The sequence below is a fragment of the Agelaius phoeniceus genome, chromosome 17 (assembly GCF_051311805.1).
Source record: "Agelaius phoeniceus isolate bAgePho1 chromosome 17, bAgePho1.hap1, whole genome shotgun sequence".
Taxonomy (NCBI): Eukaryota; Metazoa; Chordata; class Aves; order Passeriformes; family Icteridae; genus Agelaius; species Agelaius phoeniceus.
Genome location: NC_135281.1, coordinates 7,849,866 through 7,874,765, shown reverse-complemented (window position 1 = coordinate 7,874,765; position 24,900 = coordinate 7,849,866). Strand labels below are relative to the sequence as shown.

General features: G+C 43.7%; 2 protein-coding genes across 11 annotated transcripts in view; one reads left to right on the top strand and one right to left on the bottom strand.

The window, feature by feature from the left end:
* The window catches only part of ZMYND8 (zinc finger MYND-type containing 8), a 48,918-nt gene extending 42,760 nt beyond the window's left edge, over window positions 1–6,158 (top strand). For 7 of the 8 annotated variants that reach the window (XM_077187398.1, XM_054644695.2, XM_077187394.1 and 4 more), the window contains exons 20-21: window positions 9–166; window positions 474–1,016. In XM_077187398.1, the coding sequence (XP_077043513.1) occupies window positions 9–166; window positions 474–488 (173 nt within the window). In that variant the 3' untranslated portion in view covers window positions 489–1,016. Of the gene's footprint in view, window positions 1–8; window positions 167–473; window positions 1,017–1,588; window positions 1,679–4,747 lie in introns of those variants that run through there. The other variant, XM_077187399.1, reaches the window with a different exon arrangement.
* Window positions 6,159–8,084: 1,926 nt separating this feature from the next.
* The window catches only part of EYA2 (EYA transcriptional coactivator and phosphatase 2), an 87,737-nt gene continuing 70,921 nt past the window's right edge, over window positions 8,085–24,900 (bottom strand). For all 3 annotated transcript variants that reach the window (XM_054644417.2, XM_077187400.1, XM_077187401.1), the window contains exons 10-16: window positions 20,241–20,330; window positions 14,852–14,910; window positions 13,911–14,071; window positions 12,886–13,000; window positions 12,191–12,312; window positions 11,316–11,416; window positions 8,085–8,969 (exon numbers count right to left, since the gene is read on the bottom strand). In XM_054644417.2, the coding sequence (XP_054500392.1) occupies window positions 8,889–8,969; window positions 11,316–11,416; window positions 12,191–12,312; window positions 12,886–13,000; window positions 13,911–14,071; window positions 14,852–14,910; window positions 20,241–20,330 (729 nt within the window). In that variant the 3' untranslated portion in view covers window positions 8,085–8,888. The remainder of the gene's footprint in view (window positions 8,970–11,315; window positions 11,417–12,190; window positions 12,313–12,885; window positions 13,001–13,910; window positions 14,072–14,851; window positions 14,911–20,240; window positions 20,331–24,900) is intronic.

Genomic DNA, 24,900 nt, shown 5'->3' with positions numbered 1-24,900 from the left:
GATTTTAGCTACTGCGACACAGCAAGAAACAGATACTGAAATTAGCACAGAAACACTAAATAAATCCTCCCAGCCCAGTTCAAGTGTGCAGTCTACACCCACAGAAACAGCCAGCACTCCTAAGGAAAAGGAAGGTTCAGCTGATAAAAGCAAAGAGAGTGTTACAGTGAGTATCATCACTTCAAACAATGATAATGTTCAATCAAAAAATAATGTGTAAGATTTCTCTGAAACCGATCCCTAAAGGCTTCCCTGAGTAAGCCAGGAATTTATAACCATTTGTATATTTCAAAGAGTGTGTTTTGGGGAGTGATAGAGAGTTGTGGTTTTTGTTCTTCATTTTGTAAAAAAACCTCATTCTGCCCTTTGGGAACACCCTTTCCCTTTCACTAATTCCCAAAAAAAACCTTGTGTTGGCTTGACTGATCCTTCCAGCCAAGGAGGACTGGACCTCTTTCTCTCTCTCTCTCCAGGACCCATCAATGTAGCTTCTGGTCTGGATCTTTCGATACAAGTTGCCTTCTGATAAGCAATACTGACTGCAGCACTTCCAAGCCCTTCTTGCCTGGGGGTTCAGAGGCCAAGCTCAAGACCTGCATTCAAACCAACTTACTTTCTCACCACAGACTGCCATTAGGGTACCACAATGTTCCATAACACTGATACAACACTTCACCTGGATCTACGGTTAACGGAGCAGTTTTGAAATCCTCCATAGCATCTACTCTGATAGTTTTCAGTAGGCAAGGATGAGCAAATGCTCTAAAAAAAAAGGGACTTAACATTGCATATATAGAAAATGTTTATAGAGAAGATTCTGCTTTATAGGTAGGGCTTGACTATTAGCAATTTTGGCATCAGTTTTTTTCTGCCCTTGCAAGATTTATTAAATGAAAAATTTTAGTGGGGGGGGAATGGGGCTGATCCTTCACACCCTTACACATGATCCTCCACGTCAGTAGGAGCCTTGTTGTATTTTAAAATATTAAAAGCAAACTAATTTTGTAGTATTGTGATTCCAGCATGATGTCTCATCGAGATAGTCCTGTAGAATTGGGAAGCATAGTAATTTAGAGAGCTGTGTTCATTTCTTGACACTTTTGCTACTGTCTGGTGTTAGATCTCTGGGCTTGAAATGTCATCTAAGGGAGTAACTTGGGGAACAGATTTGAAGGGGGGAAAAGGAGGTGCTGTTTCACTTAAATGTTTTGATGAAGTTGGTTAAACTCTGGCTCACTCACTTAATGTTTGTATGCATTGTTATGGCAGCACAAGCTTTGTATTACTGGGGAAGTAGGGAATGTGAGACCTAAAACCTGCCAGGGAATATTCCAGTTACACAGATATGGAATTGCTTTTATATAGATGTTCTACCTGAAACATCATGCTGTATACATTGATCATGTTCATAATTTGAATTTTGTTTTATTAACAAAGAAGTAACCTGTGAATTCATTAAGATGCAAATTTTAACACAAAGAAAACATCCAACATAAATTGCATATCATAACAATAATAATGTAACAACTAGGTGGAATTTATGTACAAGCTGAGGCTTCTACTGAGGTTGCCTGTGCTGTCTCTGCAGATAGCAACAGGTGTGACAAGCACCCAGCCTATAAAACTGGTCCAGGTACCGCAGACCACCACCTATATTCCAACTACTCAACCCACAATTGTAAGTACAGCATCATCATTTAAAGTCTGCAGCAATGCTGTTCCTGGCATTAAAATTGCTCAGTATCTCTGGGGGGTTGTCTCCGTCTGCTGTTGTATCAAGAGATGAATTCACTGGTATAGTCTCAACTTGCAGTGCAAAATGCTTTATTTTGCTGTGCAACATTCCACCCTTTCATTCCATTTGTGATTGCAAGATTTAGAAATCTTTAAGTCTGGCAAAGGCACTGAGGACAGGCAGAGGCCATTTCACATTACTGGTCTGTTTCATGTATATACTTGACCACAACATCAATGTAAATATATAGAATTCATTTAAAATATCTTTTAAATATCGTTTTGTCTATGGTATCCTAAAGAGATTTAGAGATTTAATTATTTCTGAGCTATGCTTGATACTCCTGTGACATCTCAGTATCTGTGAAAAAGAATATGCATTTGTCAGCAGTGTCTCTCCCATGCAGTCTTGCACATTAGCATTATGAAACGAGAAATCGCATTGGAATCAGACCTGGGTTTTTTCCATCAAAGGCTTAACCAAGGACATCCGAATTCCCTAGTGTCAGTCACAGTAGATGGGACAAAAGTGAGTTGGATTTTTGTATTCTGTACACCATATTAGCCCATTGTTTCAGCTGTTGGTGCTCTGCAGTGCTCATGTCAGAGCCAGCTACTGAGCTGATGCTGCCCTGGTCACAGCACGTGCTCTGCCTCTCTGCTGGGTTCACCAGGGAAGCCCATGTGTGGGTAACTTCATTTCTGACTTAAAACACTGTTATAAACCATCTGATTTACCAGTGTAGCTTACCCACACTGTGACTGTGAGGCCTGATGTGCTGTAGACGTTCCTCTGTGTCTCTCTTTCCCTGTGCACACCCCAGCTGCAGGACACACCTGGGTGTGTGTTGGTGGATACACGCTCATGCACAAACAGTACTTCACAACCATCAGATTCCACACAAACACAGCTCTTGGTGGGGATGCAGACTTCCCACATTCCTCACAGCATTTCAATTCCACTTGGTCTCACCTGAGACCACTGTGCACCGTTGCAGCATTGGCCCTGAGTTGCTTGGACTGAACTACCATTAACAATAAGGTTTTGTATGTGTTTTAAAATCCAATAGCAGACTTCTAAGACATCAGGCTTCTTTTGTGAATAGCTGCGAGGTTGTAAGATCCTATGGTGGTTTTGCGTAATCAGAAAAATGGCAGTTACCCTCATCTGTTTTCTGTAACACAAAGTGTATTGAGTTATGTAAAGCAGAATTGGAAGGTGTGAAAGGTTTCCAACTTTATTTGTGCATGTTTATAACTTTGTACACATTTGCATTAGTCTTGCACAGCTACAGACACCTCTGTATTCTAATGACTGCACGTGCAATTTAAATAATTTTAAACCTTAGTGCATGTTTAATATGTATGCAAAATGTACATATGTGTAAAACTGGCAGAGGTGGAAAATTTACCTCTCAGGGAATGATCTTAACACATTTAAGGAGTCTCGCACATTCCATATTCTGATCGTGCTAAGAACTGAAATTAATTAATTAATTAATTCCATGTGTGTAAGTGTGTATATTTAAAAGGCAACTGTGGCAACCTTAATTTCCCCACCTCTAGTACTGACAGTGACTTACATAATGGCTTCTTTAGAATTCAGTTTGCACTTTGTGTCCAACTAGAAACAACTTCCATTGTATCTTCTGGGTACCATTTCCACTGAACCTTGTAAACACGTCTGAAATCATTACAAAATGGCAGTAATTTTGAATTTATTTAGCAAATTGGTCCCATGTTTGTTTTTTATTCTTCCTGCAGTTAAAATAATGTAAAAATATGAACCCATCTTCTTTGCATTCCAGGGAATGGAATGAGTAGGCTTCTGGAAGGCACAGACTCAGTCACAAAGGAGCTGTAATCCATCTCAGCAGGGATACTCAGAGTCTTTGTGGAATATCATTAAGACACTCATGTGGTTTCTTGAATCAGTGTGGGGAAACATTGGGCTTCAGTGAACTTGTATTTGTTCTTCCATGTCCTCTCTGGAATGTCACACTACCACTGGGGGAAGATCTGTGCATCCCTTTCAGGTTCCTCAAAATCTCACTCCCTGTTCCTTCCACAAGATGTTGTGAACTGAAATGGATGCGTTTGTCTGATCACCAGTTGTGCACCACTGGAATTGTGTCGGAACACACTTTGCAGTTTGTACGGTAGAGACATTTCTAGACTTTCTCACGTTTTTGGAGGAAGGTTAAGATACAGACTTTAGGTTCAATAAATCCTCTTACAGATCTCCAGAGTGATGTGACCTTGACCAGATTGTTTAACATTCTTGTGCCTTTGTCTCTGCATCTGTAGAATCAATTACCACCTATAGAGATGTCCTGAAACTCCATTTGTTGAGATGTATAAATCATGATCCGTATGATGGAAGTGTAAAGTTTATTCTATATTAATATTTTTACAGGGTGTGTAAGACAGTTCCCAGTAATGCTGATGTTTTTGCTATTGATTTGTGCAGAAGTTAACTTAAGTACTTTTTTTTGTTCAAATGGATGTTCTTTGTTCTCTTCTGTGTAGACTGAATGCATGGGGGAAAGTTCCTTTTGGGGAAAAAGATTTAAGTAACGTGTAACGAGAATATACTTATAAACAAGGGTATTTTTGTACTCCAGTTTGATTTGTCAGAACTTTTTCAAATGACAAAGGATTTTCTTAGCCCTTTTTCCTCTTCCCACGTATTAGTTTGCAGAAAATACATAACTGGATGTAACTCTGAAACCCTCACCCTCCAAGCACAGGCAGTGTGTGCAGCCCCTATAGCACCTCCTGTCCCTGTAATTCTAGAGCAGTGATGAGAACACAGAAACTCTTGGCTATAGGGAAGTAATGCACTACTCCTCCCCTGGAATGAGGTAATACTGTGGTAATAAAGGTATTATTAGTTCTTGCACAAAATTGGAACTTGTTCTGGATTTCCCCTGGAAAACAAATCACTATTTCTGTGGTCATGTTTATGTGACCTTTAACATAACAATCTGTTTCTCTTGGTTTTAATCCACAGACCATTCCTGTAGTGGTAAGTCCTTCTGCTGGGACAGTGGCAATGAGAACTGGAGTTCAGTCTGTTCAGACCACAATGCCAGTCCAAGTACGAAGAGTCTAACTGCTAACAAGAAGTTCATACAATTGTTGGAATAAAAAAAAATCTAATAGAAATGTGACAAATAAACACAGATATTTGGATTAACCTCAGAGGTTCAGACTTTAGCTTTGTGTATGTGTACAAAGCATTAATTACACTACATTAATGTAAAGCATTAGTGCTGGCTTAGAAAAGCTAAGGACAGGTAAGATCCATATTAAATCTATGCTTCTTTTGTAAATAATGTACAATTTGTGGATGTCATTAGAGTACCATCTCCTTTTTATATTTGTATTGACTTTAACTTATAAAGAGTGTTTGAAGTTGGAAAAGGAAGGTTTAAAAGAGCCTTACCACAACCTAATGCTGAGAACTGGTCTTGGGAAACTGCATCAAATAATCTGATACAGAAAATCTGAACAACTTTTTGCATTCAGAGTGAAAAAAATTTCTGCACTTTGAAACTCTTGTGGAATTTTTCTGAACAACCAAGTGATGAAGGATATATCTTTTCAACTAACTCTATTAGGCAAATTATGGACCTGAAATCCATAAAAATGTAAACTGTTTTTCACAATGACCAGGCTGACAACAAATCTTAATGTTTACAGGTTAAAATTACTTTAAAATTTCATTCAGTCTAAGATCAGAAAATTTGCAAAGTGTAATAGCAGCTGGTTGTAGCAGGATTTCTGATTACTGATATCAAAGATTGAGGAAAGTAAAGTTTGTTGCTATGCTTCACAGTTTTCTTATTTTTTAAAAATCCTCCCAAAGGACTTGGAAGAAGAACTAGGTGTGGAGAAAAACATGCATTGGGAAACATGGGCAAAGGACTTTTGATGCTGGGCCAGAGCATGTATTATTTATACGATGGAATTTATGTTTTTCTGTAAGCATGAAGCAGTGCAGTATGAGAGGAAGCACCCCCTGGAGATGCTGTCTGTTACACTGAGGCTGTAGTCCCATTTTGTATGTTGTGTAAAACGAAAGCATTGAACAAAGCAAAGGTGATGTATGTATATGAGAAAATTAACTGTATGATATCATTCCAGTACATCCTGTTGTACATTTTAGTCATGTTGATTTCTCCCATTGTTTATATAAGAATGCAGTTTGTACAGTCTCCAGCTAGTACCCAGATTAGAGGGAAAAAAGTATTAGAATAAAAAAAAAAAAGTGAGAACAGAATATTCATTAATTGCAGTTGTGTCAAAACTAGCCTAGCTGGCCTTATTTGTGAAGCATAATTGCTTTTAGCATATGGAAGTATTTTTTCACATTTTCTTTGTATAAAATTTGTATTAAACTTAAATATCTTTTTTGACAATTGTGTTTCTTTGTGACTAAGACAGCTGACACACACAATATGCTTTGGGTTTCTCCAATTTTTCAAGAAACGTCACAATTTTTTTATTAAACTGTTTTAGAAAAATGTTCTGTGTTCCTGGATTTCCAGTTTTGGTTCAATCTGGAGGAATGTTCATTTCTGCACAGTCTCCAGAGCACAGGTAATTTCACCCATGTTAGCATCTTCTGTCTCAGAAGTGTGGGACCTTTGGATCCAAGCCTGTCCAATTTATGTTGTGTATCATTTACTCAGTGGTTGGATTGGGGTTGGACAGGTATATGTCAGTGTTAAGGGTATTTGTGAGTAGAAATGGGGCCTCTGAGTGCAACTGCAGCCCCTCAAGAGAGCATGAATTGGACAAGACTTCTCTGTGTGTGTCATAAGTATAAGTTAAGAGAAACAGGGAGCTTATTAAGCAATCCATGAATATTGTCTGAAGTTCCTGCTCCTGCAGTTACCTTGTTCTGGGCATTTGTAAAGCAACCACAGTTTGTGTTACCAGTGCTACTCTTTACAGAAATGCATAAAACTTGAAAGCCTGAAATGAGGTTTGGACTTCCCCATGGACCTTGGATGCTGAAATAAGGCCTTGTGTTAGAGGAAAAAGTGATGTACAAATTGTAGGAAACCCCACTGCTTTCTGACACCTGTTCCAGCCTGTGGAGGGTTTTTTTTTTATTAATGAGCATTGTTTTTTTTCTACAGAAGAAATGTTTTCTTTCCTTAAAATAACAGGTGACCAAATCCTAGTAAAGTATGTAGAAAATGTAGAAATACATAAAAACTACAGGTGAAGGAACATGTACATGTGTCTGTGCATGTTTCCAGGTCTTCTGCATGTGCCTAAGTACAAAACTGCTGTAGACCCCCTCTTCTGTCCATGATAAATTCCCTGGACACTAAATCCTGATACTCTTGCTGGACTGAGAGGTTAATGTGCCATGGTGACTGGAAGGAGGTGGTGACACCTGTGTCACAGATGTGTTCTGACTCTTGGTGTGTCCCACCCAAAGCTCTGCTAAGAAAGTCAGCAACAAAACCAAGAGCTTTCAAACCTTTAAATATATTCTGAAAGCAAAATCTTCCAAGAATCTTTAAGAAAAAACCCAGAATCAGTGCTCAGACAATTGACTAGATTAAGTCAGGTGATAAATTTGGAATTTCAAGGAAGATCAATTAGCTGATGGATGGGGTCTTAAAAGCTGAAGTTGTGCTCTGGGACTCTGCAATCCCTGACATTTTTTATTCTTTCAGAAGTTTATTTACCAGAGCACTTACCCTGTAAACATTAGTCAATTCTCCACTGACTCTGTCACAAATAGGAAGTTATATCACAAGTGAAGGAAACCATTCTTACAGCAGGGAAACCTTGAGGAAAAAATCCTTCTCAGCAAGCCCTGAGCCCTGCAATGCCTGTGCTAGAAAAGTGACATTTTGCATGGAGTTGTGCTGAGGCCAGAGCAGCTCTTTGCAAATGCCCCCACAGCGTGTACGGAGAGGCTGGGTTTGCTCATGCTGATGTGTCACAGCTGCTGCCTTGGATTAATTTCAGATTTTCTGCTTTAGCTTGGCAGAAAATCCCCTCTCAGATCCAGCACTGTTTTCCCTAAATGTTTTTAGAGCTTAGGAGTATCCCTCAAGTTTGTGTAAGCCTTTGAGAGGTGAGGGCTGCAGCATTTGCTGCATCTCTAACCCCTCCTTCCAGAGAGGCTTTGATCCTTCTCACCTTACCTGCTGCCACAGCAAGGAACAATCAGCCATTTTCAAACTAAGAGATCCACCCAGGCCCAGAGAATTTAAACATTTTGACAGCAACATTACCAGGCCAGCCTTGAAACGGGGAGCACACATTCCACCTTTAGACCCAAGAGTGCTGGGAGAGAAGGCAGGTACTCCAGTCCCCCAAAATGTAAACATGTTTTTATTTAATGCCTTTCACTCATCACAAGGTACTTTCCCCCATCCTCAGCCCCAAGAAGGCAGCATAAGGCACCGTGTAGGCACAGGCACAGTCCATGTACCCTCCTGGTGAGGTTCAAAACCACAGCCACAGTTCTTACCAGCAGTACCATGTGTCCTTTCTACTCATGTACACAATATGATTCTCCCCAGAGTTTGTTCTGGAGAAATGAACTATTAATTTAGAACAGTAAGACTTTTCCCCACCCCTCCCAACCCCCAAAAGCCAGATGAAAAACAGGTACAGAGCTTAATACCAGAGTAATGAGATTAGTTCATAAATTAAAAAAATACAAAAAAAGGAAACAAAACAACAAAAAAAATCAACAGTTTCACTCCTATTTTCAGAAGGTCCTGTGTGATGTGATGGATTGTGCAGAGACTCCTTGCTGTGTCCTCTTCCCCTTTGAAAACCAAGGATGCTGACAGGGAGACCCAGACTTGTAGCATTTGCCTTGCTGATGGCCAAAGGGCCATTAGAGCTCTGTGCCTCCACCTCAGCCAGCAACTGCAGCATCCCAGGGACTGATCAGGAGCATTTTCCTCTGTCCAAAGGAAGGAGGACTTGAGACAATATTCTTTGGCTGCAAGTTCTTAAAGGCTTCCACTGAAAGGGTTCCCCTTCAAAAAAAAGAAAAAAACTGCAGTTGCTGTGGGATTTTTTTTTTTACTAAGAAAACCTTGAGGAATAGCTGGAACCGATGTAAGAGTCTGAGTGCAGCCCTCCCAGTGCTCAGATGTTGGGATCTGCTACAAATACTCAAGTTCCAAGGCGTGCCGAAGAGCTTCCAGGTCAGCGTGACAGGAGATTCTCCAGAAGGGCATGTTGTGCTAGAGTGAAACCAAAAGAGTGCAGGGTTTTGTTCCTGTTTTTGTATAATACTGAGATCAAAACAACTTCCTTAGCTTGTACCCTCAGGAACAGAGTTTTGTACTTGTCACAGTGCCAGAGGGAAGGAGGCTCGTCTTAGGGAGGGAGGAAGGGACAAAGTGGGAAGTGTCTCTGTTGATCTGTGCACACAGGAAGACACATCCTCCACAACTGAGGAGTATCCTGCTTCACAGGTGATGGAGGATGTGGGCTGGATGCTAAACTTTGCTCCTATTTTTTCCCCCCCCACAAATTAATTAGGAATGTTTCTAGAATTGCAGTGTTACTAGAAACAGTTTTAAGTGAATATCAGTAGTGGAAGCTGTTATCAGTGATTCACAGACAAGTGAATTAAATCAATCTATTGGAAAAGGAAGTTATTAAAATGTATAAAAATGTAAATAAAGGGATAAAATACCACACAATCAAAATGCTTGCTAACAATTCGCTTTCCCAATTAACTGGAACAGTAGGTCATACTGCATTTTCTATAAATGTAGGAACAAAGCAAACCAAGACAGCTAAAGAGACTGAAATCCACTGCTCTGCAATTTCACTTTAAGGGGGAAAGTTATTTCCTCCCCCCTCCCCCAGTTTCTATTAAACCCCTTCCATTAAATTATGTTTTTCTTTTTTAAACCAGAAGAAAACTTGGCCTCCCAGCCACTCCTGTTGTTCAGCAGTTACAGATTTATCACTCATCAGACAGGTGAAGAAAAATGACCCACAAAACCAGAGATGTTATCAGTGCTGTCAGCAGAGCAGCAAAAGGCTCTCTGCCTGTCCCCTCCCTTCTTTGTTTTTTCTGTATCAAGCTCAGGTGTGTAGGAGGTTTGATTAACGATTGTCATCAATCAAAGGAGGCAGCAGCCCAGCAAAGAATGTGCTCTGCTGATGGCCGAGCTGCTCGGGCCAGGGACAGGAGGCCCTTGAAACCCAGCAGAGGAGATTCCTGAACCCCCCCAGGCAGGCAGAAGCCCCTGCAGCCTTTGATGCACTCCTGCCCACTGAGCCCCACAAGCAGCAGCCCATGGTCACTTCAGCCCCAGTCCTGCATTTGGGCTCTTCCTGACAGCTCCTTAACCCTTCCTGAGCTACAAAACCATCTGCAGTTGTTTTAGGTGGTTTTCCAAGGTGCAGATATTGTTGCTTCCACTGGGCAGGAAAAATACACTATAAAAAACTGTGTTTCTGGTGCTTTGAAGATAACCTGAGATACAGCTCTGGGGATAGAACATGTGCCCCCCACCTTATTTTCTGGGATCCCTTTGTTACTGGGCTTGTGCAACCAAAGGACTTAAACTTGCTTGGAAAGTCTTTGCAGTGAGAATGAGATACCAGGTTCAGCTGTACAGCTGAGCTCCTGCGATATAATATTTCAACATCACCTGAGCTACAGCATTTGTGTATCTGTTAAAAATTAAGGTTTGCTGAAGATGGAGCTCATTCAGCCAGTTCCTGCACCTCAACTCATGTGCAATGCTCCTGGAGCAAAGGCAGCTCCATCACATTTCTCCAGTCACCTCAGGAGCACAGGACCCAGGATACACAAAGACATCTTGCAAATATTGTTTGCCATTAACAAATTGTATTCCTGGTCCTGTCCAGCCAAATAAATTAAAGTTTAATAAATTAAAGTTAAATTAAAGTTTCTGTTCTAAAGTTTAGGAAATGAAAACTTTGGCTGTTCCAATTCTCATTATTCATGATCACACTGCTTTTGCAGTTTCTGTTCTTTGTATTCAGTACAATTCTCTAATTTCATTTTGCTTGTGAAATTAATTACATTGATCCAGGAGCTGTTGATGAAGGCAGCAACTCTGTACGAGCCCTTTGGTATTTGCTATAATGAAGTTACACTCATGATCTCAATGAGTCACAAATACAAACACATGTATGGATATGTGTAAGTAATAGTAAGTAATTCAAAACGAATTCCAACAAGTTAGAATTTACAAATCTGCATGTGTAGATCAGAAATTCACTCTGCCTGCTCATCTGAGATCACACACTGGAATTTCCCTTTACATGTCTTTACAGCCATCTTTATTAAGCAAGAATGATTCCTGGAACATGTGACACAGCAATTACCTGAAATATTGTACCAGCTGCCAAAGTGGGGGGGATTTAGAGTATGGAATTTCTGACAAGGTGATTGTTGAGTGTTTTACATATTAAGAAATGAGACCAATTGTAAGCTGCTTCAAATGGAGGGAGCTTCATTAAATTCTTGAATTTAATAAATAAAGAAAGGGTCATTGCAATAAAAACTTGGAAGAATCCAGCATGGCATCCACAAACTTTACCTTTTTTGCTCCCTGTTCCTCTTCAACACCATCTCCTATTACAATGTACACGGCTTTCCTTCCAAACCTCTGCATTATTCTTTCGAAACAGCTCTCTTTCCCTGGGCAACACAAGAGAAGATACATTTTTTAATCTGGACACACCCCACAGGCAGAGCTAACATTCAGGCACAGTTATCCCCTGACTGAACTGGCTGCAGCACTCTTTGCTTTCTTTTTACACTGGATCTTCTGCTGAGGCAGATCCTCTCCATCTCAGGACAGTCACCAGCACTTGTTTGCCAGCCAAGGGCCTGCAAGTGCTGCCAGTTTCCTGTGAGCTTTGTGACTGTGGAGCCCTGCTTAGGCCACCAGCTGGCAGACTGATGTGACACGGGTGCATTCAGTCTCCAGAGCCCTCTTCTGTTCATTCTGGTTGCAGTAAAAACATGAAAATGCAATCCTCAAACACACCAGAAAGAACAGAACACAAAGAATCCCCAAGCCAACCCTACCAGTACTCATCACTCACAAAGCTTCACAAAGCTCATTCGGCACACTTGACCCCTCTGCAAGAGCAAGAGCATCCAAAAAGTGTTTCTGTAACAGCTCCAACCAGACCTTCCTTCCAGCTGGGAGCAGCTGGACATCCCACAAGCAGACAGTGCTCCATAGGGTACATTTCTATGTATCTGGCTCACTTCCCCTTGGAGACACTTGAGAAGTGTTTTTTAGATTTTTTTTTCCCCTGCAGTCTGTACTAGGTTAAGTGTGGGAGTCAGGATGTGAATTAGACATCTGTAAGTAGGGAGCTAAAAATAAAGCTCACTCATTGCATGACTTAGGGACAAAACTTCAGCCTGCCTTAGGTAAGGCCTCAGTCAGTTTGCTCTTACCTGTTTTTGTTGCACTGTAAATGTTTTCAATGGGGAAGACAGTGCCCAGCCCATAGAGAAGCACTTTAGCCAGAGCTGGTATAAGCTGAGTTGTGGTGACCAACACATTCACACAGTTGGGCCTAGGAAACAGAAGTTATTAGAAATCTGGGTTTATTTCTTTCACCCTGGACTGAAAAGTGGTAGGAAGCAAACCATTCCTGCCACTGAAGTTCCCAAGCCAGTGGGGGATTTTGCAGCCAGAGGGAAATAATGTGAGAACCAGAAATGTCTTTTGATCAGCTCAGTAGAATGAAGAAAACATCAACCAAACGAGCAGTAGTGATGCAGCCTTACTGCAAGCTTGCCAGGATTGCTTTGGTGGGAATTTAAACCCAATGTAGTAATGTCCATGCTGGGTTCTGTGAGTGAGCATGTTCAGGGACAGAAGGGCTCTTCCCTCTCCTCTCTTGTAAACCTGAAAATGGAGCCATGGCTGAGGGAGCCAAGGAAAGGCAAGGACAAGGATTGTTTTGCTTTTGCTCAGCTCACCCCAACCCTCCATAATTCAGCCTGGCAAACATGTGCAGACTGGCTCCCACAGGCTTGGCCAGCCAAGCCCTGTAATGTGTCTCAATTTGTTTAGAGGGGGAAAACAAGGGAAGCAAAGGAGCTCCTGGATTAAACCCACAGGCAATTCCTGGAGCTGCTCTTACCTGGAATGTATCAAATTCAGGGCTTTCAGAGCATGGGTGAGCCAGAGATCAGTCAGAGCCTCCAGTTCTGCTCTCAGCTGCAGCCAGGTCTCCCTCTTAGGAGCTCCTATTAAACCTGCAGGCAGGGAAAGCACACAAAGGGAATTGCATGGGAATGCCAAAGGGCACCTGCCTGTGCTCTGAACCCTCCCACTGCCCCTCTCTTGGCCCTGGTGCCACTGCCTCCCTTTGTCACTGCCATGAGGCTCAGCTCCTGCACAATCCTGTGCTGCTGCAGCTCAGCTTCCTTCCCCTCTGCTGCAATGGCTCAGTCAAGCACACATGGCAGGACCTCCCTGGAACACCTTTCTTGGAGTGAGCATGAAGCTTGCATGGGAAGCGAGCAAGAAGATGGAGGAGCTGTGTAAAGTGGGCAGTGACCTGGGCAGAGACACCTGAGGCCAGGATGGTTTTGTTCCTCCTGAAAATCCATGCCCCATTTCCAGTGCATGCAGGGTACACTTGCCCTCCAACCAATAAATAAGTTGTGGTGATGCTTTGAGTTTTGCTTCTTTCTTTTCCTAGTCAGAGGGAAACCTGCACTGATGTACTGAAAAGGAAGCTGAGAGTCTCTTGGTATTGTTTTAGGGGAGTTTAAAGCAAGTAGCTATAACATAAGGAAGCCTTCAGGCAGCAATCAGACATGCTGTGTATAAAAAAAAAAGGACATATTTAGTTTTGAACTGTTTGCTTGCCTGCTAAGCATTCTGGAAAATTGGAGAAGGTTACTTTCCTGCCAAATAAATTACAAAACAAAGCTCCATACTGGGACCTGAGTCTTTCTCAAAACCACTCACCAGGTATTTTAGTGTGACTCCCACAAGCCTCGTACAGAACCACATTTCAGGGTGACTGCGGGGGCGCTTGCTCAGCTCACCATGAAGAACATCATGGGGCTCCTACACGTGCTCCAGAGATGGCCCCAGAGGCTCTGCAGTTTTTGGGAGGATGGAAGGCCTGCTGCTGGCCTGGGCAGTGGCACTTACCCCCCACATTGTTCCTGTAGGTGTTGTACATCTCTTTGACCCGGCGGTAGCGGAACGCCAACTTCCTCATCCAGTCCACCCCGCCGTGGACGCCCGAGCCCAGGCACAGGTTTGCACTGGCAGTGGAGCTGTGGAAGCCATCTGCAGAGAAGTTGTACGTGCTGGGAGGAGGCAAGGAGAAAGGTCAGTGTAATTACAGCCTGCACAGTGCCAGCAGGGAGGGGAAAGGGCTGAAAAGAAATGTGGGGACAAGACACGCTGTACGGAACTGAAGTTCATCTTCAGCACAATTAGCAGCACTGATCTAAAAATATGTTCTGTTCCTGCATCAATTTCTCGCAATAATCACCCATAAAACCACAAATTGCAAAGCTCAATATGAGTTCTGCGCATTTCATTCTTTTCCTTTTGTTGCTCTGCAGGCAACACTTTGGGAAAAGCAGATGGAATTGTACAGAAGTAGTTTCTATGAACACGATGACCCAACTCACACAGGTAATGGTAATGTTTGGTGCATTTTGGGTACAAGTTTCAACAAAGATCTGGCATGGCAAAGTCCAGCTCCTCTCTACTAAGCCCATTCACTACAGACTGGAGAGTGGGAAACCTTTCAGTCTTGTTTTGAAGCATTTTGGCAACAGCTGTGACAATTGTCTGGTGAAATCATATATGAACCTGGTGTGGTCTGACTGGAGCTCAACCTAATTTAGACATATTTCCCAGAATGGTCCAAAGCTCAGCATAGTCAGGGCCTGAGAGAAGGCACAGACACAACAGTGTGAGAGAGGGGACTCTGTACTTGTGTGTGCTCAATAAATGCAGACAGCATGCAGCCAGGAGGGGAGACAGTGCAGGTCTGAGAATCTCTGGCCAGGCCCCTGCTACTTCCCAATGGCTGGGGACTGCCTGTCCTGCAGCTTCCAGCTTGGGACACCCCATACCTTAGATCCTGACCATTATCATCTGATGATACATCATCTATGTGGATCTGGTCACAGTCCTAGGAGGCAGATGAAAAAAAAAATACAATAGTGAGTAAATGTTGTGGGGAAAAAATTGAAATAATGTAATGCAAAATTACTTTAAGTGTAATATCAAGGAGATAAAATCTTACAATTTGCTAGTATTGTAGTCTAGCCAGTTAATTGTTAGCAACAAGTATCACATAGCACTTGCACAAAATATGAACAGACAGAGAGTGTGTGTGAGATCTGCTGTTATCTAAGGGCACAGCAGCTCTTGAATAACCCAGTGAGTGGAACTCCTTATGCAGACAGAGATGGAGATGCTTGTGTTTTTAGCCAGGAAAGCTGAGGTTCTTTCTGCTCTGTATGCATGATAAGGCAGAGGCTTGGCAGCCTTTCTCCCTGTGAGAATTCTGCTCTGGACAGGAGGTGTGTGCCCACATAATTACAGGGGAGAAGATCTGTCCCAGGGAGATTTCCAGAGAGCCTGTCCTGCCTGTCCTGCTGGTGTTTGCCCTGTTTGCTCCCAGGGGGCTGAGCTGCCTTTGATGTGCAGGGAAGCTGGGCTGAAGCACTGAAGGCAACAAACACTCCTTCACTGCCCCAGCCCCAGAGTGAGCTGAGGAATAGTGTGTGTCAATAATGAGGAAATCTGTGCACAGGAAATTTAACCAGAATATACACTTGGAGCTCAGCCTGCATGAAGTATGTGCTTGAGATCTTATCTTCCAAAATCCCTCATTGTTCAAATGGGGGAGGCCCTGCCTCAAAAATGTGAGAAATGTTATTCCTTTGGTTTCTTTCCCAGTCTCAGCATTAAGATTAGGAAGGGAAAAATTGGGAAGTTTCCCCCTGCACCTTAACTCTCCTTTCTCCATGAGCCTTACAGGTGAGAGCAGAACAGAAAGCCTGCAAGCTGATGAGCACTATCTTTTATTTTGGCTGATTTTTCAACAGAGTTTAAAAGCTGTGACAGTTGGTACCACAGGACTGTGGAGTCAGAACAACTGCAGATAACCAAGGTAATTCTTCACCACTTCAGTGTTCTGTAAACCACAGAATTTGTTTTACCTTCTTTACACAATGATGAGTTTGATGAATTACTTTAAACTAGCCCCTTTCAAAACAGGAAAAAAGAAATCCCCAAACAAGTAACCAAACTCTTTGTCAGTGGCAAAACATGACAGATAGTTCTTGTCCATATGAATGAGATTTTCTGCAGCATTTTAGATAATTCTCGAAATGACACACAACTGCATCTTGCTCTCATCTCATCAGCCCTCTTATCCCCCCCTCACTGGGGTGTATATTGCTGTATATAACTGCAGCCAAGCAGCTGAACAGCAGATCCCTGCTGGCACCTCTCTCCTCCAGCCCCAGAGCTGCTGTGCCCCAGGCTGGGGTCAGCCCACTGCACTCCAGCTGTGCCACTGCCTGAAGTCAGGGCAAAGGCATTTGTGCAGGGATCTGCTTTTCTCGTTTGTGAATGGATTGTTCTGTACACTGAAGTGTGACAACAGTAGCTATCACATTTCTGGGTTAATAAAACACCCTGACACTGCCTGAGACGCTACCTCATAGCTGCACCTCTCGTGTTACCCCAGCCACAGCCTGCACCTTCCACCCCTGCTCACAGGCTGCTCCTGCATCCTGCAGGGCTTCCCTGACATCCCAGTGAGAGGGGAATCACACACCCTGAGACACCTCAGCTGCTGAAAGGAGGAGGCTGCTGGAATGGCAGGAAGGAAACCTGGCCCAGGTTTCACATCTGCTGCTGGTTTTCAGCTGGGATCTCAGGGGGGACGGTGTGTGACACACCCAGCCTGTACCCTACACAAGTGTGTGAGCCCTCAGCCAGCCCTTGCAGCTCTGGGCACTGAGCTGGTTTTACTCTTGGGTGCTGCACAAGCTGCCTCCAGGTGGGAGCAGCCACGTTTAGAGGAGCCTGAGCTGCTTTAAATGGCACTGCTGGCTTGGAGCAAGCCTCTGCTGCCTCCCTGTGAAATACAGGGCTCCTGAGAGCTGCTTCTGGTGTCCCTCACATTCCCTCTGAACACTCCCAAGGAATGTCTCATGCAGGTATAAAAGCAGCTTACAAAGGCACACATAATCTATCTGGGGATCAGGACTGGGCTAGAGAGTTTCAAACATCTCATGGATTCACTGATCAGTGGAGCCTGCATCCCTCATTAGGAGGGGTTAACACTTCCCAGAACACAAAACCTCCAGGGATGGCTCCCAAAGGCAGCAACTTGTAAACACACACTAATCCCCTTGTTTGTCAGCTCCTCATCCCCCTGCCAGTCCTCCTGTCCTTAATACCTGTTTTCCAGACAGCTGGACAATAATATCTCCAGAGGGGCTGGGGTGGAAGGTGCTGTTCTTTAGCCAGCATTGTGCTGTGAACAAAAGGCATCTGGGAAGAAAAGCACAGCCCTGGGAAGGCCAGAGTTTGTATTTTAACTTCACTGTGATTTTTAACCCTGGCTAAGTTCTTTTCTCCCTGATTCTCGTAAAAAGGGGAGCAGAGAGGGAGAATATCTGCTGTCAGGTGAATATTTGCTGATACACTCTGCAGCATGATCAGAGCCCTTTGTGCAAACACCTTGCATGGCTCACACTCACACACTGTAGGGATTTCATCTGCCTGTGGGACTTCACTTGCTGACAGAGAATCCCTTTCTGTAAAAAGACTGGAAGTTTTCAGTAGGAGTCTAAGACTTCTGCAGTCTACCAGTGATCAGCCTCCTCCCACACAACCACCCGAGTTTTGGGGTGAATCTGCTGGAACCTGGCTGCCTACTGCACTGCAGCACTGAGAGAGGATGGGCTGCAGCAGGAGGGATCTGAAGAGCTGCACCTGAATGGAACTGCACAGCCAAAATGCTCTCAGCTAATGCATCCAGGAAACAATTACCTGAATCCCTTCTGGGTAGATCCTAAGAAAAGATAAAGCCCTGGCTAACCAGAGTTTCAGAATCTTTTGTTTTTTGGGGTTTTTTTGGACAGCAAAAAGGTTGCATTCCAGCCCAGGCTCCTCCCTCAGTTTTTTGCCAGGTGACATCACATCCTCACCAGACTAAGGAGGATCACACAAATTCTCCCAAGGGCTGTGCAAACCTTGCTGTACCTATGGACAAATGTTCTGTCCTCATCAGGCCCTTCCTGGGAATGCTTCAGGAGGGCTTTGCACCCTGGCAGCACCTTCTGCTCTGCACAGCACTGCAAACTGCAGCCAGCAGAACAAACCACCCCCCTGTGCTAAGGCAAGGGAATTGATTTCCTTGTCCAACCTGCCCCTCTGGAGAGGATGGGTGACATTTCCTCCCCTTTCCCCTTGTTCCACTGTCAGTTCTGAGGCCAGCCATGCTCTGCTTACTCCAGTCTGCTGGACCCCCAGAATGGCTGAACGTGGAATTGTGCCAGAGGGGCATTTTCAGTGCTTAAGAGAATTCCTGCTGTGGTTTCAGATGGGAAACTCTCCCCCTGCTCTCTCAGCACAAGAGATGGTCAGAAATGGTTTCAGCTCACTTTGTGTGGTACAGGCCAGCACTGCACCACACGATGGTGCTAATGTACATGGTAATGCATGAGGGGCCACAGCTGAATCTATTCCCGGGCTGGTTTTTACAAATCCCTTTTTTCATTTTTAAGGATGTTATTCCCTGTGATTTTTTAAGCCCAGTACTCAGTGATGTATGATCCTTAAATACCACTCTGTGAATACACAAAGGTGGCTTTTATTTATCATCCTAAAGGAAGGAGTAGGGTGGGTAACTCTGGGTGACTCTGTTACTGCAAATTCCTCCAAACTGACATGGCTTTTTTGGAAAGTAAAATTCTGTAAGGCACATTTACTTTTCTTTAATTCTGCATCATCCATCAATTTTTCATTGAAAAAGCTCAGCTAAAACCAAACCACCAGTGCCCAGAGCTGTTACTGACTGACAAATGTGCACAATTTGACAAAGGCCAGACAATTTGCTGCTTCATTTAAAATCTTAGGGCAGTAAGTGAAAAAGGAGAAAACTTATTTTAAAACTGGCAATTCTTGCAAAAATCTAGAAAGGCAGAGGGGTTTTGTAAGGTCACTGTGCAGGACATGGAGCTTTGTTGAATCACATATTGAGATCTGATGGGTGAAAGGTGATGGTTCTGTAGTAAATATTATCACTGCTTAAATAATGCCCTGGGCTCCCAAAGAGGAGCTCTGTTTTTCTTTTCCTAAGAGAAAGATTTTACTTTGTACTTTCCATGCCCTCATCACAAACTCCCTCTATGAAAAAAGTTGAAAGAAGAAAAATCTGTCAGTTCAGGTGCTTGTGTTTGAAAGGAAATAACAATTCCCAGCAAGTGACACCTCAAGACTGCCAGAGCCAGGGGGCAGGAAAGGCTGTGCCTCCCCTGACAGAGGGGACCACACTGAAATCCAGCACTGAAGGAACCACAAATTCCCACTGAACTCCTCAGGCACAGAAAATGTTTCTCTCCTTTCATCTGGCACAGCAACAAATTCTTCCTTTTTCAAGTGAAGGAAAAAAAATAAAAATAAAAGACCACAGAAGTCTGCCCGGGGATGCCAGGTTTTTTCTTTTCCAAATGCCTCCAAGCTGTGTTTTCATTCCAAGGTGCCCAGAGCTCAGTCCCCACCTCATCACCCTGGAGCTGATCCATTCAGGCTGAGTGCTCTGGCTGCAAATTCCAGCACATTTCCACCCCTGCTGCCCAGCTGCTCCTCAGCATCCTGCCAATCACCTTGCCTGCTGTTTACCACACACTCCAAAGGATTTTTGCTTTGTGTGAGAGAGAGCCAGGTCTAACCATGGCACCAGCAGCAAAAATTCTTCCTCTTGTTCTGTTACATTGAAACTGCCATAGTTTCTTCCTGCAGTATTCCTGATCCTGAGCAGAACCTCCTGCTCTGTCTGTGCAAAACCTTCCTCAACAACAGAGCAACATTTTCAAAACCTCTGCTTTGGCTCACAGCTAATTGCTGCCTGCCCCCATAGGATCGATGCCAATTTAGCTGAATAAAATTATTAAATAGCAAATTTCAGGAGAAGAAGCAGCAGCAATGTCCTCATTATTGCATTTAGGAATAATTTAATAAACCTGCAAATTATTAAATTTAATAAATTGTAATAATTTAGTAAACCTGCAAAAAGCCATCAGTGTTAACTGACTATTTAGACAAAAAGAAATCCTGGACAGAATGGAGGTGTCCAAGGGATGCTTCCAATAAACCAACTAAGGTCCACTTCTCTGGGGTCAAAAATAAAGTTTCTTGGCCAAACTCCCCCAAGTTTGTAGGCTACATGCAAATGATCACAGAGAAAGATGTTAAATAAAACAAGCAGCCACATACCTCCAGGTCATTGAAGAACAGATGTGTATCTGCAAGGTTAAAGATCATTTCTTCCATCATGAGACCTATCCTCACAGAGGTTGTGGTGTCCTGTCAGGGGAAAATCAGGTTTTTTCCATTCACTTTGATTTTCTTTTTTGGGGATAGGTGTGGGGGGTGGGAGATCTTAGACCAAACCCAGGATCTACACATTCCTATTTCTTAAGATACATTTATTAAAGTAATTTTACTTCCCAAGTGTATTTTAACATTAACATGATTTTCCCATCCTTTCTTTTGCTCTCCTAGATAAACAAAATTTTGTTCTTTGAAGGAAGTCTGTGACTCATCCTGACCACTAACAGCCCACACACTTCAGATGATACAAAGCTCCTTTAAACACCTGAAACTATGCAGGAATTGCTTCAGTAGTTTAGACAAAATATTCATTTCCAATAGCGTCAGTAGTGACTGGTTTGGGGGTATTACCCAGCAACACAACATGCAGAGGGGTCATTCCTTCCTGACTTGTCCCTCAAACCAACAATTCCATTTCCATTGAAGCTGCCTACTAATTTACCAGCATCAGCAGAGTTAAAACTGCCCCATCCTGCCATGTAAACCCAATTATTACACAATAAAATCCTTTTCCAGTACAACTATTGCAGCCTTGCAGAGCCTCAACTGCAGCCCCAATAGCAGCAACACCAACTAACAACATTGCTTAAAAAAACCAAATAACATAAAATTTACAAAAAAAAAGGGAAAAAAAAAAAAGACAAGACACAGCACAAATGCAGGACAGGTTCATCTGTCACTGCAGCTGGTGTTGGGAATGGCAATGCCCCAGTGGCCCTGACTGTTCCCAAACACCTGGGTCTGATGCAGCCCCTCCCAGGAGGTCCCAAACTGCCTCCTGGAAGGGAAGGACCTGGTGCAGGAGCTCTGCCTGCCTGTGGCCTTTTCAAACCACTCAATGTGAAGATGCACGTGCTGGCAGCTCTAAAATATCTCCTGCACCTCCATAAGCACAAGTGAACTTTCTCACACCCAGATCCTGCTCCTGGCCAGCATCAGTGACAAAACCTTCAGTGAATTCCCCTGGAGAAGGATGGTGCTACCTGCAGCTCTACAAAGTGAGTTTGGTTAACTCATCCTGGAAAAGGAATGTTTTTCCCAGCTGAGACAGCACTGAGCCTGTGAAAGGGCTGTCACTTCACTGCCCACCAAGCCAACCACCCCTCCTGCCCCAAACAACCAGCCCTGTTCCTAAATCCACAGCAAGAGCACAGAAACACATTGATGCAAACCAGCAGTGCATTTTCTCATTCATCAAACAGCTCAAAAACAGAAGCAAAAATAATCTGTATTTAATTTGATAAAGAGTCACAGCACAAAAGCATTGTGCCTGCTCAAACTGAACAACAGCAGACAACTTGGAAAAAGCCCACATGCCCACAACAGAATTTTCTTTTTGTTGTTAATTCATCTTCAGTAGGTCAGGCATCTCATTTTGATGTATAAATCTGCCTTGCTTTTAGCATGGTGTGTGACTCAGCAGAGGAAACCCACCCAGTCAAACAGGGTCTGTGCTCTAATTCTCTGCAGATTTCTGTGGCTCCTGCTGCTGCATGACAGCACAGTAAGGAACTGGCTGGGCAGCTCTAACAGGGAGCACAGTGTAGGGAGGGTGAGCACATTGCAATCAACCTTTGTGGCAGACGCTGCTGACATGGATGGTGTAGGACACACCAAGCTAATTACTGCACATTCCTGGTGAAGTTCTCTTTAATTAGAGCAGAATGGCCGTGGCTGCAGCCGTGTGTGACTCACAAGCCCTGTGCCCATTGCAGAGAAGCTCTGTCACTCATGTTTAAACATTCCTGATGCTGTCCCACAAACAAGGGCACAAAGCAAAGACTCCAACAGACTTGCCTTGAGCAGGTCTCTCATTTTCAGCCCCAAACCTGCTCCCCTGATGAGGCACAGGGACACAGACATAATCAGGGCATTTCACTGTGGCCCCATAGGAACAGCACTGAATCAAATTTTACTACCCAGGTGTAGTTACACGGGGGAACTGTTTTGAAGAAAATATGCTGCTAGGAAGAAATTATTTTGTAAAATGGTTTTTAATGAAGCAATTTATTTTTATACATTTCAAGGATCATTAGCCTTTAAAACTCTTTCAGGAAATCTCATTGGTTGCTATCTGTCATTTATCCTCTAAGTTTCATTTTAGCATTATTGGTATTAATCACTAATGGGGAGTAGGAAACATTTCCACAGTGTATGAAGTTACCTTCTCTTTTACTAAACAATATGGAAACCAAGCTGTAGATGAGAGGGGGGGTGGGGGGAAAAAAAAAATCTTTCTCTTGAGGTACAGAATATGATGGAATGAAAACAAAACAGAAAAATGCACTTTACCACCCAGAGGGGAAGTCGTTTGGGGAAATGATTTGGCACCACTGCTTCCACAGTGTGGACATTTCCTCCACAGCAAGGCACAATTCCAAGTCCTAAAGAGGCTGATAAAGTTTTAAGGCCAACCAGCACTCCCAGTGTGACAGGGGTGTCCTGAGGCACGAGGCCAGGGTTCCTCCAGCAGTTCTTTATTTGCAGTACTGTAGCATCCAGAAGCACCAGTCCCAGAGGCTGTGCCCACCCCAAGGAAAGACACAGCTCCTACAGCTGTCAGTTCAAACAGGAAAATCAGACTGCACCAAAATGAGATTGGTATATCCAAATTCTCTGTACAGCGTGTAAATAATCAGAAAGAGGATTATGAAATTTGTGTGAAGATGCTGATGGAGTGCTCTTCCTGGCACAGAAACTCTGTGCCACTGAGGGACATCTCTGTGCTGCCAGTGGTGCCCATGTAGGAGCAGTGTGGGCTCAGCAGAGCAATGGGAAGTTCCCAGTGCTCCCTGCTATCATCCCTCTGTAGGAAAAGTGTGCCCAGGAGCCCTGGGAATGAGCTCCTCACTAACACATCCAGCCAAGGCTTCCTGATGCATGCGAAGCCCAAGGACCACAGACAGCCTGAAATCAAATCTCCTCCAGGAACCACTTTTTGCAGTGAAAACAGATTAATCTAAAAACTCAACTCTCAGTGCTTGTTTAGTAACTTTAGAAGAGCGAGGTCCTCCCTGTGCTAATCTAGGAGTCATGCTTTCACAAACAAGGACAATGAGAGGCAGGGGTGCAAAACAGGCAATAAACTCCTTTTGTAAATAAAACTTACAGCAGCACAGAGTATCCCCACATGCCTCATCTCTGCCATGCTCCATTGGTGGAATTTCCTTCAGGGTCAAAATGTAACAGCCCCACAAATTACTTTTAGTGCAAACCCCTGGTGCTCAGACCCAGCATTCCTGATCCTCCCCAGCACAGCCTCAAACAGCTGCCTCCCATGGAAACCTGGGGGAGACAAGCATCAGGAGGGAAGGGATCATTCTGAATTGTTCATTCCTTCTCAACACACCCTCCACTCCCACTTCTGAAGAACAGCAGTCACTTCCAGAGCTGCCCATTTCTCCTCAGGGCACACCTTGAGAGAACCGAGAGGTAAAAAAGCCCCCACTCCCTATTGCTGCTTCATGAACAACAAGGGATCAAAACACACCAAGAGTGAAGTCCTCTTTCAGCATTTTGCTCAGAAATGTTTTCTCTAGAGAGCATCCTCGGACACGTCCCTGCTGTTTCTGGCAATTTCCACCCAAGTGAGGCCCTGCCAGCCCCATCCCCACATCCACTTGCTCTGGGGAGCTTCTGCTGCCTGCTTAGCACAGCTTGAGGAAAACATGGGCAGCAGCAGCCTGTGGAACACGTTGTAAAGGAAGACTAAAGCACTCATTTAGCAAGGAGCTCATTTTCTTTCACATCCCAGTGGCACAAGCTCACACAATTGTTGCCAGTGCTGCTCTCAGTTTGGCACTGTTTCTAACCCTTGAACTAGCTCTCTACATTTGAAATGAATAATGTTTTAAAAATTACAATTTGAGTTATGTCCTCTGAACTACTAACACCTCACCTAAAATTAATTTCTGTTTCAGTTTTCATTTTTAACCTTTGTTTCAAGTAATAATACGACAGAAGATTGCCAAAAGGACCTTGCTGAACAGCCTTCAGTTTGTATTGAAGACAATTTCCATGAAAACTGGAGGTGAACAAGCAAATATTTCCCTATGACAGCAATGGGAAGGCAGATCTGCTCACACCACACAAAACTCCCACTACTCAGAGCAAAGGGAATGCAGAATGGGCATGCACACCCAAATCAGCTTTAACTGCTGCCAGGATGTTGCAATGTGCACGGTGCTGGTCCCCAGAGCCTCTCCAGGAGCTGCACAGAAGCCCTCACACTGCCAGAGGTGCTGGCTCTACCTCCACAGCAGCCCTGGGGCATTAAATTATACAAAACTGCACCCCCAGGACCCTCCCAAGGGCTCTGCATTAAAACCACCCTTGAATTACACAAACTGCACCCCCAGGACCTTCCCAAAGGTTCTGCATTAAAACCACCCTTGAATTACACAAACTGCACCCCCAGGACCCTCCCAAGGGCTCTGCATTAAAACCACCCTTGAATTACACAAACTGCACCCCCAGGACCCTCCCAGGGGCTCTGCATTAAAACCACCTTCCCCCAGATCTCCTGGAACACTGAGATTGATTT